We start from the raw sequence: 13055 nt of genomic DNA, 5'->3' as shown, positions 1-13055 counted from the left end.
TCCTGAAACATACATCCAATTATTTTATCCCTCAATTTAAAATCCTTCAACGACTCCTAATCACCTTCAGAATAAAATCAAAACCACTGGCATGACACTTGAAGACACCCAGATATAGGCCTGGTGTGAACTTCAGCTTTTTTATTCTAGACATACTAAACTACTTGTAAGTCCATAAATAAACTAAAATTATCAGGATCCCTAGTCTTTGCTACCAAAATTTGTATTGTTTTTTCTTCTCTTCCTTACCTGATTAACCCTAAAGATTCAGGTCAAGTATCAACTCTTCCTGAAACACTTCTTTGATGCCCAATCTAAGTGAGGCCCAATGCTTCCATGGCATCAGACACACTCTTATCACACTGTCATTGTGTTTTTTTTTTCATTGTATTCCTCTTCTACTATACCTCAGAATCTATTACACTGGCTGTCTTTCATCATAGATCTCTACTTGAATAAAATATGGAGTAAAGAGCAGGCCTGAAATAAATGTTTGTGAAATGAATCAAACCTCACAAAATTAATTTCATTTGCTGTTACTATTTCTATTTAACAAATGAGGAAACTCATGGAGGGCCAGTGTCTTGTCCTAGATCACAAACTAAAAGCATCAAAACTAGAATTTGAACAAATATTCTGACTGTTTGAAGAACATTCTATAAAATAATTGCACTCTGGGTACAATTTGGATGGAGATAATCCCTCTTTCTCTGGGTTGAGCACAAAATCCAGGCTTAGACAATTAAAAATATTCCCCCATGCTAATCCCAGTTTGAATATGAATTCTGGGATGGAAGTGTTTCCTAAGACATTTCTTAGAAATTTTCTAAAATAAAATATCTAAAATAAAAACAGGGCTAAGGATATAGCTTGATGGCAAAGTGCTTGCCTAGCATGTGCAAGACCCTAGGTTCAATCTCTGTACTATAAAAAATAATAATAATAATAAATTCAAAAACATCTCGACCCTTTTCTAGAACTACAAGTTTACAGACTATGTAACACATGAAGTACAATAAATGGGCATGAACTTCTTTAAAAAAATGAAGGAAAGAAGAGGAAAAATGAGACAAGAACTACAAAAAGAGAAATGAAAAGTAAGTAAGAATCAAACTAAAGCTCTTTATCCAATCACATCTTAAGATCTCCTCAAAAGCCTTCCTAGTAACATGATCCCAAAATCTCCCTGTTCATATAATCTATTCTAAGTTGCGGTCTTTTGAAAATCTGTATTAACAGATCAAGGGATTTTCTGGCCATTTGTCAACCAACAATACCTTTTTTATTTATGAATATACAAAATTAGTAAAAGTCTATAGGAGGCCTAATTACAGACATTCTATTCCTTTATATAATTTTTTTATAATAAGGGAGAGTAAAAGCATTACCATGGTTTGGAAAAGTTTGCCCTAAAGGGCCATACATTAAAGACATGCTTTCTAGCCTGTGGTTCTACTGGAAGGTAGAGGTACCTTTAAGAGGTAGGAAGTCTTCCAGTCATGCAGGAGTGTGTGCTTGAAGAAAATATTGGGAACTTAGTCCCTCCTCTTCTTTTTTTGCTTCCTGACTACCATGAGGTAAGCAGTTTCCTCTGCTATAAATTCCTGCCATGATACACTACCTTACCACTGGCCCAAAAGCAACCAGTCCAATGGACCATGGACTGAAACCTCTGAAACTGTGAGCCTTTCTGCTTAAGCTTATTACCTCAAGTATTTTATTACACTACTAGAAAGCTGAAAAACATAAGCATAAAATATTCTCCAATCTTTACTTTATCCTTTGCCATATGAATTTTTAAATGTTTTCTACTTTTTAACATATCTGTTAGTGAATAGTATCCCAAAACAGAAACAAAAAGATGTAACTGGATGTATTCCTTGTCAAATATCTTGGGTATAACAAAAGGAGACAGGTTCTTCAGAATTCAGGTAACAACTGCAGTATTTGCCTATGAACAAATCTTTTTTCTCCACCTATTATAAAACAGAGCAGAAGGGCTGGGGCTATTGCTCAGTGGTAGAATGTGCTTGCCTCGAATATGTGAGGGTTCAAATCTCAGCACCACATAAAAGTAAACAAATAGGGGCTGGGGTTGTGGCTCAGCAGTAGAACGCTGGCCTAGCACGTGGGAGGCCCTGGGTTCAATCCTTGGCACCACATAAAAATAAATGAACTACAACTAAAAAGTTTTTTTAAATTTTTTTCAAAAAAGTAAACATCCTTGGCACCACATAAAAATAAATGAACTACAACTAAAAAGTTTTTTTTAATTTTTTTCAAAAAAGTAAACAAATAAAATAAAGGCATGCTGTCCATCTACAACTACAAAAAATTAGAAAAAAAAACAGAACAGATGGGGAAAAATCTGTTTTCTTTAGGACTTTGAATGAGTACAAATGGAGAAACCTCATCAGCAAAGAATAGAGACAAAATAGCAGCACGGGTAATAACTAATTGTTACTTAGTATTATTTTAAGTAAATAATGAGAGGATCTTTTCAAAAAATCTCTCTAAATGATATCTGTCTCTTAAATTCTCAACCTTTCATTCCCTGCCTTAAGCAGCTAATGACTCGGGCTGGGGATATAGCTCAGTAGGTAGAGTGCCTGCCTCATATGCACAAGGCTCTGGGTTCAATCCCCAACATCACATACACACACACACACACACACACACACACACACACACACACACATACAGCTACTGACTCAGAATCTGACAAGAAAGAGAAAGTCTCCTCTGATTTTTGACTCCAAATTCCCTACAATACATTCCAGTGGTGTCATCTATAAATTAAGGTTGTGTGTACCATCATAATTTTAACAGCCTACTGAATAATGGGAAGATCTATTCTATTGAGAGTAGAAAGTTTTTTAAGTTAAAACACAGCTTGTAGGCTTAACAGCACTTCCCTATTTTCTTTTTATCCTTTTTGTTACTTACAAAAAATCATAAAGATTCTCCAAAAAAATATGAAGGAAGGTTTACTTTATTTATTAAGACATACTCTTTATTTATGACTTCTCTGAAGTCATAAATAAAATTCTTTCACCCCTCATGACAACTACAGAATCAAAGCTTGAAACTAGAAATTGCCAACAAAGGAAAAATACCATCATTCTTATTCTAGAAAGGAAAAGAAAATTTCAAACCAAACCATATGATCCCTGTTGCCTCCTCTGATTTCATGTACCAACTCATCCCCTACTTGGTTCACTCTAGACATGCTGGTCTCCTGGTGGAAGCCTCCACATACCAGGCTCACTCCAGCTGTAAGAGGCTTTGTGCTTCCTATTTCTTATGCCTAAAGTCGACCAACCTGTGTGCCTCTTCTCCCTCCCTCCATTCACATGTTTCTTTTCCTCTCTTCCTTTAGTCTTCATCAAACGCCACCTTCTAAGTGACTAACCTCTTACTGGCAGACTACTTCTCTTCCTGGAACATGAGCTCCATAAGGAGAAAGATTACTGTCTGATTTTTCATGTCTTTTGCACCGTATTTCTTTCATTTAAAAATAATAAATTCCCTAATCAAAATTATAGCAAAATTTCATTAAAGGACTGAAGATATTAAAATACAAAAAAAACATTAAAATATAATACTCATGAATCTATACACTATATTACATTAAAAATAAAGTATCTGGGGCTATTCAGTAGTAGAGCACTTGCCTAGTATGTGTGAGGCTCTGAGTTCGATTCTTAGCACCACATATAATAAAAATAAATAAATAAAATAAAGGTCCAATGACAACTAAAAAAATATTTTTAAAAAATAAAAAGAGTAAAGTATAAGGGGGGGCTGGGGATGTGGTTCTGTGGTACAGCATCTGTCTGGCATGCATAAGTACCTGGGTTCAATCCCCAGCACTACAAAAATAAAGAAATAAAATAAAGTACCTGACTGGGGATGTAGCTTAGTGGTAAAGCACATGCCTAGCACAGGCAAGGAAATGGTTTCAATCCCCAGTACCATAAAAATAAAAAAAAAATTAAAAAGCATATTTAAGTATAGAAGGGATAAGGTGCTTCTTACTATGATAACTAAATATACCTACAGTGCTGAAATGGGCTACTAGCTTTATTTATATTAGGCAATGTTAGAATTTAAATAAAAGGCAACTGATAATATTATACCGCCCCCACCCCACTGCCAGAAGAAGGAGGAGGAGGTGGTGGAGGAGAAGGAGGAGAAGGTGGTGGAGGAGAAGGAGGAGGAGGAGGGAGGAAGGGCACTAAATCACCTTTAAATAAAATATTATATCCCCTATGCCTCTTATGTGGTACGACAGGGTTGAAAACTAGGAAGCCTGTTGCTAGATGCTCCAGTTAAAAGCAGGGACTCTACAGAATATAAGAATGGAATCACAAATGAGAGGAGCCAAGAAAAGTTGAAGGTTTAGGCCAAGTTAACAAGGGGAATGTTACAACACACTCTGAAAGCAAGACATGAGGGGTAAAATGAACTCAATGTCACTAACTGCAGCTTTCAGCACCTGATAAACAATAGATATCACTGTAAAAAGCAGAGGTACCAAAGGACAACATAGGACTCAGACAGAAGGGCTGGCCCTCTCAATCCTAGCACATAGTGAACTCCCAGCCATTCTAGGAGGAAAGGGGGAGGGAAAGAAATCTAAGAGATTCTAAACAATAACACTTTAAAAAAAATATTTACAATTTGAACAGGACTAAGTGATAATAAATATGATTAAAGGTAATTTTCCATTACCAAGCAAGATACCAAAAGGTATCAAATTATAGACAGACTAAATAAATATATTCTCTGCACATCTGAGTTGTACTGTCAGTAATCAAAACCATAACAAAAGCATCAGCAAATATCTGATCACATGTGGAAAAAAAAAGAATTTCTTAGGCATAAAAGCAAAGAGAAAAAAATGTTTTTAAAAGCCAAAAGATTAGACCATAAAATCTTTGTAATTTTGTAAAAAATTAAAATTCAAACTTAGAAAAATTACAACCAAAAAAATAGACTGAATATTAATACCTTTAACACATAACCGTGAAAATTGGTCAAAGTAATACTATAAAAATTAGTCAACTAAATTAGACAAATCACAAAGGATAAAACAACTAGCAAGGTGGGAGGGAGGGAAGAACAGAAGTTCAGTGGATTAGACAAAGGCAAATGAAGGGAAGTTGGGGGGGGATAGGAAAGACAGTAGATTGAATCATACATAACTTTCCTATGTTCATATTTGAATACATGACCAGTATAACTCCACATGGGAAGTTATACCCCATGTATGTATAATATGTCAAAATACATTCTACTGTCATATATAACTAAAAAGAACAAAGAAAAAAAAACTAGCAAACATCTGAAAAAATATCCAGCTTCATTAGCAATCAATAGCATTAAATTTTTTAAATTCCATTTTTTAACTATAGAACAATTTTTCAACTCAGTGTTGTAAGAGTACAAAAGATATTCTCATATACTATAAGAAATCAGGATAAACTTCAATGCAATTAGGCAATACATTATTCTTTTTAATTCTAATATTCCCTTTAAAATAATCTACCTTAAGGAAACAAACAAGGATGCAAACAAAGATTTGTTCATTAAGATTTTTTAACTCTAGTATTATTTATAATCAGAAAAGGGGGTAGGGGTGCAATCTAAATAACCAAAACTAGGCATACAATTATAAAATATACCTTGGTCACATGAAGCATTTTATAGCCAGCAAAAATACCTTTCAAAGATTATTTAAAGATATGAAAAACTGACCTATATTAGGTGAATACAGGGCATCATACTGCATATGCAGGATAAACAAATTAAGGCATACTCATACAAAGGAACAATATTCAGCAATAAAAAAGAATAAAACCCAGACATAAATAAAATGGATGAATCTCAACACAAACAAACAACAAACAAGAGAACTATTATACAAAGTAAAAGAAGCCAGACATACAGTGAATACTGTATGAGTAGATTTTATATAGCTCATACAACAGGCAAAACTAATCTACGCTGACAAAATGTGATTACTCCTGGAGTGAGAGTATGCTATCAGCAGGAGGTCTCTAGAAACCCTCAGAGAGATAGGAACTTTCTCTACTGTGATATAAGTAGTAATCAGACAAAGATAAACACATATAAATAGTCATCCAAGTATAAATAGATATATGCATATATAATAGTTATCAAGATGTACACTTAAGATCTGTATATTTCACTATATTATACCTCAATAAATAACTATTACAATTACACATGAAGACAATTTTGATTCGGTTAAATACATTAATATGCTTAAAAAAAAACAAGGTACATTAAATCAGAATATTAAGGGTGGCTAATTCTGGGATTACAACTTATTTATATTTCTTTACCTTTCTGTATTTTCCATATTCTCCACATGAGTTTTATATGACTTTTATGATCGGGGGGAAAAACTCCACAAAACTTTATTTTGAAACTTCTGCCATGCTTGTAAAAGAAAATTCAGTCATACTTGTAACTATCATAGAGTCATGCAATGTACAAAAAGACAATAAATCCTTGCTTCCTCCAATAAATTACCTATAAATTAGAAATACTTATGTTCATTCATATATTCAGACAAATCAAGAAAAACACTTAATTCTGCTTGGTGAAGGAATGAGAAAGTCAACTGAGAAGTTGACACTATAAACTTTGGGTTGACTTTAAAACATGGTCCTGCCTTCAACAAATACAGAGCTCTAATGACTCAATAAAAACTAATTTCTGAAAACTGTGGGGTTTTTTTAATGTCTTGCTTTACATTCCCCTCATGAATCTGATTTATCTAAATTCCATGCAAAGTGCACAAAGTGAATTGTAATTACACTGAAAATGCTATGAATTTCAGAAACTTTTCCAATATGCATAAATAATAATGAACAAAATCAAAGAAGACATACAAACCTCTGATTGTACATGCCCCGAAAGTTGTAATTAGCTCTATAATTTGGGAATGGCTTTGGATCTAAGGGCCTGTAGATGGCAGGCTCTCCCCTTTTCATAGCAAGCCCATTCAGTTCCACAGTTGGAGTTATACTGCCTGTTTTAAAAAAATATATATCTATTAAAGGCACAGAAGTGAAATATTCCACAATAAAATGTACAATCTAAATCTTTAATACATTTAATTACCATGGAAGAAGATGAGAGTAGATAACCCCACTGTATGAATTTTAAACAAAGTAAAAAATAAGACAACAGTTTCTAGTGAAATCTCTGGGTATTTTACAATATTTTCTGAATAAATGAATAAAAAATTCTACCATGTAGTCATACTACTGAAAACAAGGTAAACATGAGATTCTTAGATTGCTCAGTTTGGATATTAAGTATTAAACTTCAACATTACTTACCCCAGAAAGCTTTGCATTGTATTCAATCATTAAAAATATCAACCGTGGATTTTTATTTACACTTTGGTAATCAAGTAACAAATAGAGCAGAATATTACTATAATAAATAAGCAATGAATATAAGGTTATCAATAATTCTTGAACTTTATCTGACAAAAAACATTTTTGGAGATTTTTTTCTATAACCAACAAGACAAAGTAAATATAAGTGATGCTCTGTGGATGACATTTCCTAGAACCAAAATGTCTTCTATTCCTAGGAAATACAAAAAGATACGTACAGGTAATGCTATAATGCAAAAAACTAGAAACAGCCTTTAAAACCCATCAAATGGCACCATTTACATAAACATCCATAGCATAAAATACTAAGCAGCTATAAAAAGTATATGAACCTTTGCTTTTGCTTTTTTTTTAATTTTTAATTTAACAATATACCTTGGAGTTTATATTTTAGAAGAACAGAATATACTGTTAAATGAAAATAAGCACAGTACCAATTAGTACATATTATCTGTTATCTAAGAAAGATGAAAATACAAATATATATTTGCTTATTTTTTAAAGGGATAAAGTCAAAGCTCAAAGAAAAAATACATACTTATATAAAGAGAAGGCACAACAGAAAAGGGGAGAATAAAAACTGGATTTCTTTGAATGTATACTGTTTTATAGACTTTATTCTGAAAATGTGAATTGTTTACAAAATTATTTAAAAACTTCATCAAAGTGGGGAGGACGCAATCCCTAAAATCAAAATAAAAATGAAACTGAATCAATCTGTAAATTGAGTTGATGAATTAAACATAAAAAATTTGTAAAAGACTTCAAATACTATAAAATAAATAATGAGATCCACCTTATAGAAATCAAAGAAGTTTCAAACTGTCTTCAATAATCATACTGCCAATAACATGATTTTTAACTAGTAATATACTGCTATTTAATTCAAACAAAATTAAATAATAATGGGGAGCAAAAATCTCTTTAAAAGAAGAAAACAATGCAATTAAGCTAATAGTAAAATCAAATTGGTGGCCTTAGTTGTACAAAGAGTAATTATTTCAAATGACTTTAAATGATGGTAAAATATTATATTTCTAGAGAAAAAGAAACATGCAAAAAAATCAGGAAATTATCAAATGTCTATAAATAGATATAAAACAATGAAAAAAAAGTAATTACATTTATGTTAGAAACCATGATTTATAGCTCTATCCACATAAGAGGACTAAAATCAATCCACTAATAATGAAGATAGCCAATATCATTTGTTTAGTTTATAACACTTCCCAATTAAAAAAAAAAAAATTTTAGAGAAATCATTGGTTCCGGATCTGTTCATAATACTTAGAAATATAAAGGGAACGACTCAAGGATTTATTTGTCTTGCCTCTACTGAATAAACTATACTCAGAACAAGCATATGATGAAGGAAAAGCTCTTTATCTATTAGCTAAAAGAATTCTAGCTTATAAATGTAGAAGGAGTGAGTCCCACCAAAATCACCAGTTTTCATCTCCAGATAAAATAATGGATCTTCTAAGCAATGAGCAGGCTGCAACAACAATTAGATCAAATGTTAATGGGAAACTGGATAATGGATGAACCTGACTAACAATAAAAGAATCACCTGATCAACCTTAAAATCACAAAATAGGAGACCACAAGAAATTGTCTTCTGAGGTAATGCAATACCTATAGACAAAATTACCAATAAAGCAGTCTTGGCAAAAAAAAAAAAAATCTGAATCTGCATAGTCTCTTAAGTCATTCATTTTCAGGAAATACAAGAATTCGGTGAGGTAGGGCACCCCTGAGTTCAAGCTTCAGTATCACCAAAAAAAAGACTAAAGAGACATCACAGACTAAATTCAACAAATGAACCTTGTTTCAATCTTCATTTAAATAAATCAATTATTTAAAAAATGAGACTATATGGAAATCTGAACTCTGGACTTTAATGTTAAAAAAATGTTGTTTTGCTTCCTTGATAATGATGTTATTAATTTTTAAGAGTTCTCTACTTTTGTAAGTTTTTAAAATTCCATAATAAAAAAACTTAAATATAAAATTATGTCAACCTATCTTAAGTACCAACATAGGTCATTTAGCAAAACGTGTACATATGTTAAATAAATATCTATTTGTTTCCAGTTAGAGGCTATTATGTATAAAGCTATCTTGAACATTTTTGCATAAGTCTTTTTCAGTTCCCATGGATAACAACCTAAAAGTTGATCTGCTAGGTCACAGAGTGGGTTTATATTAACTTTATTAGAAACAGCCTAACAGTTTTCCAAAGTTTCCTTTTAAAATTACATTTTAAATTTCATGAAGATTGTGTTAATAATTGACATGTTAATCATTCAAGATTTATGTCACCTTGAATTCTATTTTGCAAATCACAAATAGGATAAAATTCAAATGGAGGCAGAAAAAGCTTAAAACACCTCATCTTTAAGTAAGGCAATAAATAAGAAATCTAATGTGTTTGAAAATCACCAGTTGGTGGGGATATGGCGGGGGGGGGGGGAAATCACCAGTGAAATAATATATATAGTGTGCATGGGTGGGACACACTATATCTGCCACTCACACCATGAATTGGATTTTAAAATAATTGGAAGAGTATTGTGTTCATGTGAGATTAAGTGGATAATAGAAATTTTTCATTTGAAAATACAACTATAGTATTTTTTTACAGCAATGTTAAAAACTGGTCTTTATGAAAGAAAAGTAAATGAAAAGCAGAAAGCTCAAACTATATTGAAAAGGCTTCACTTCTCAAGGCACAGTCTCCCTACTTCCTTCATACAGATTAAGCCCCCCACCCAAGTGCATATCTTCTTTACCTCCCCAGGAATGCTTCCACAGAAAAATATCCACAGTACCGCTTCAAATTATAAGATGCCCCCAGGGAATGCTAAACACTCTTGTTTTCAGTGTGAGAGAAGTGGACCCAGTTACATAATGATAACCATCACATAGGGCAATGGACTATATTTTCAGTAAGCAGTGCTGGATTAACTGAATGCCTGTATATTGAAAAGAAAAAGAAAAATCCCAAGCTCTACCTAACATCTCACATAAAATTGATTCCTGACAGACTGTAGACTGAATTAGAAAGACAAAATGATAGTTTCTAAAAATAAAGTGATGTTATCTTCATAACCTTATGGGAGACAAGAAGTATACCAAAAAAGGCACTAACCATAAAAGAAAAGACTACAAAATTGGTCTTCATTATGTACCATACAATTGTATGGAAAGTGTCTGATATATATGTATTATATATATATCAGACACACAAAGGATATGAATACAAATCAAAAAATAGAAAAAAATTTAAAAGATAATGCAGTTATTTTTTAATGGGAAAAAAATATTCCAACTGGCACTTTAAACAGAGGCTATCCAAACACCACAGATACCATCAACAAGTACATGGTGTTTCATCAGGCATCTTCACTAGTGACTACGGAAATTCAAATTAAAACCACAGTGAATTACTATTAAATCCCCTAGCATAATAGCCAAAATTTTTTGAAAGCTAAAGATATTGAACTATTCATAAGAATGCAAAAAATTCTCCGATACTGCTGGTAGAAAATAAATTGTTAGTGTTTAACATTATTTATTAATACTGAACACGTGCATACCTATTGGAATACAACAATTCTAAATAAATACATCCTCAACAAAAATGTATAACAATATTAATGGGGCTGGAATTGTAGCTCAGTGGTAGAGTGCTTGCCTAGCATGGGTGAGGTACTGGGTTCGATTCTCAGCACCACATAAAAAATAAAGGTTAAATTCTTAAAAAAAAAAAAAGAAAGAAAGAAAGAAAGAAAAAGAAAAAGAAAAAAGAATGTTCATGGCAGTGTGGCAGTATTATTTCTAATAGCCCCAATTGGAAATAATTCAAATAACTATCAAAAGTACAATGAATAAGTAAATTATGGCATACTCATACAAAGGAATACTATATATCAATAAAATACTACACTGTTAAACACAATATGAATGAATCTCACAAATACAAATGATGAAAAACAAGTTATCACAGAAGACTCAAGTGTATGCTTCCAATAAGCAGGAACAACTAATCTGACAGATATCAGACGAACGGCTTCCTCTGGAGTTGTTTAATGGACTGAAGGTGGCTTCTGATCTGGGAGCTAGTAAAGCCTGTAGTGAGATGTTCACAGTATAAAACTTCATCAGGCTTTACAAATGTAACCTGTGCACTTTCCTGTATGTGACTGTACACTTTAATTTAGAAGTTTACCCAAAATAATCTATTCCTTTTCTCAGTTTACTATGATATTCAACAATGAAAACATCTCTAATGGGCTTTCAGACTCTCTTGTTTGCTTCTCTGACTCTTGGTAGGTTACTTCCTGCTATAATCCTCTAAATGTGGACTTCACTCACAGCTCAATACACAACTACTCCTGCTTTACATTATGTGCCTTGGACAGTTCATTCTGTTCTATTCAAAGTGCTACTCCCAGCACCCTTCCAGAGTGGGGGCATGTTGGACTCAATGCATATGAGTTTCTCTTTCTCCACCCATTAAACTATGGCAATGATTTCCTAACTGATCACCTTGATTTTACTACCTTCCACCTTCCATTCACATGTCAAACTGAATGTCTTAAAATGCTCTTTTTAAACCCATCATCCACTTTCTCATAAACATTAATTCCCCCAAACTACAGAAAAAAATTCAATCTTGAAAAGCTGGTATTCTAGTGAGTCCATCACAATCCACTCCCTATCTACACCTCCAGTCTTTTTTCTTACTAGTCACTTGTCAACTCACTCTAATTAAAAACTAGCTACCAGAAAAAAAAAAAAAAGTTGTTTTTTTTTTTAACCAAACCATTGTCCAGACTCCTGCCTTTCTTCATTCTCTCAGTCTAGAATATTCTTTCCTCTCCTTCTCAACCTGGCTACTTTATTCAAGGCCCATATCTTATCTCAATCCATGTTTATCATTCCCTACAATATTGACTGCTATTACTATTCACATGGCACTTAATCACCAATGTTATGGTTTAGGTATGATATGTCCCCAAAAAACTCACGTCTGAAACAACGCAAGAAAGCTTAGATGTGAAAAGACTGGATTAAGAGAGCCTTAACCTAATCAGTGCCTTAAGCCCCTGACGGGGATTAACTGGATGATAACTATAGGCAGGAAGTGTGTGGCTGGAGGACTGGAAGAGATGGGTCACTGGGGACATGCCTTTGGGGGTATATATTTTGTCTATGATAAGAGGATCCCCCGCCCCTGCTTTTGGTGCCATGTCCTGAGTCACTTTCCTCTGCTACATGATAATCCACTGTGGTGGAATATCATATTCCACCATGATATTCTGCCTCACCTTGGACCCCCAAAGAATGGAGTCAGTCATCTATGGACTTAGACCTCTGAAGCCTTCAGCCCCCAAATACAGTTTTCGTCCTCTAATTGTTCTTGTCAGTTCTTTTGGTTACAACAGTAAAAAAGCTGACTAAAACAACTACCATCAAGTTATACATTTAGGTATAAGACTATAAGATATTCACAGAAAAGGATAATATTTTATACCTTTTAGATATGAAAAGCAAGTGCTTAATAAAGAGTGGTAATAGTATGGTACTAATGACCAACCAGTAATTTGAAGA

At 33.1% G+C, this 13055-nt stretch overlaps 1 protein-coding gene across 14 annotated transcripts in view; it reads right to left on the bottom strand.

Annotated features, from left to right (window-relative positions):
- The window catches only part of Stau2 (staufen double-stranded RNA binding protein 2), a 298417-nt gene that overhangs the window by 241470 nt on the left and 43892 nt on the right, over window positions 1-13055 (bottom strand). For all 14 annotated transcript variants that reach the window (XR_013423950.1, XM_040293940.2, XM_078017023.1 and 11 more), the window contains one exon: window positions 6928-7063. Coding sequence is in view for 13 of the 14 variants with exons in the window: in XM_040293940.2 (XP_040149874.1) it covers window positions 6928-7063 (136 nt within the window). In the remaining variant the exon portion in view is untranslated. The remainder of the gene's footprint in view (window positions 1-6927; window positions 7064-13055) is intronic.

The sequence above is a fragment of the Ictidomys tridecemlineatus genome, chromosome 7, assembly GCF_052094955.1.
Source record: "Ictidomys tridecemlineatus isolate mIctTri1 chromosome 7, mIctTri1.hap1, whole genome shotgun sequence".
In the NCBI taxonomy this organism is placed as follows: domain Eukaryota; kingdom Metazoa; phylum Chordata; class Mammalia; order Rodentia; family Sciuridae; genus Ictidomys; species Ictidomys tridecemlineatus.
This window is presented reverse-complemented; position numbering and strand designations above follow the sequence as displayed.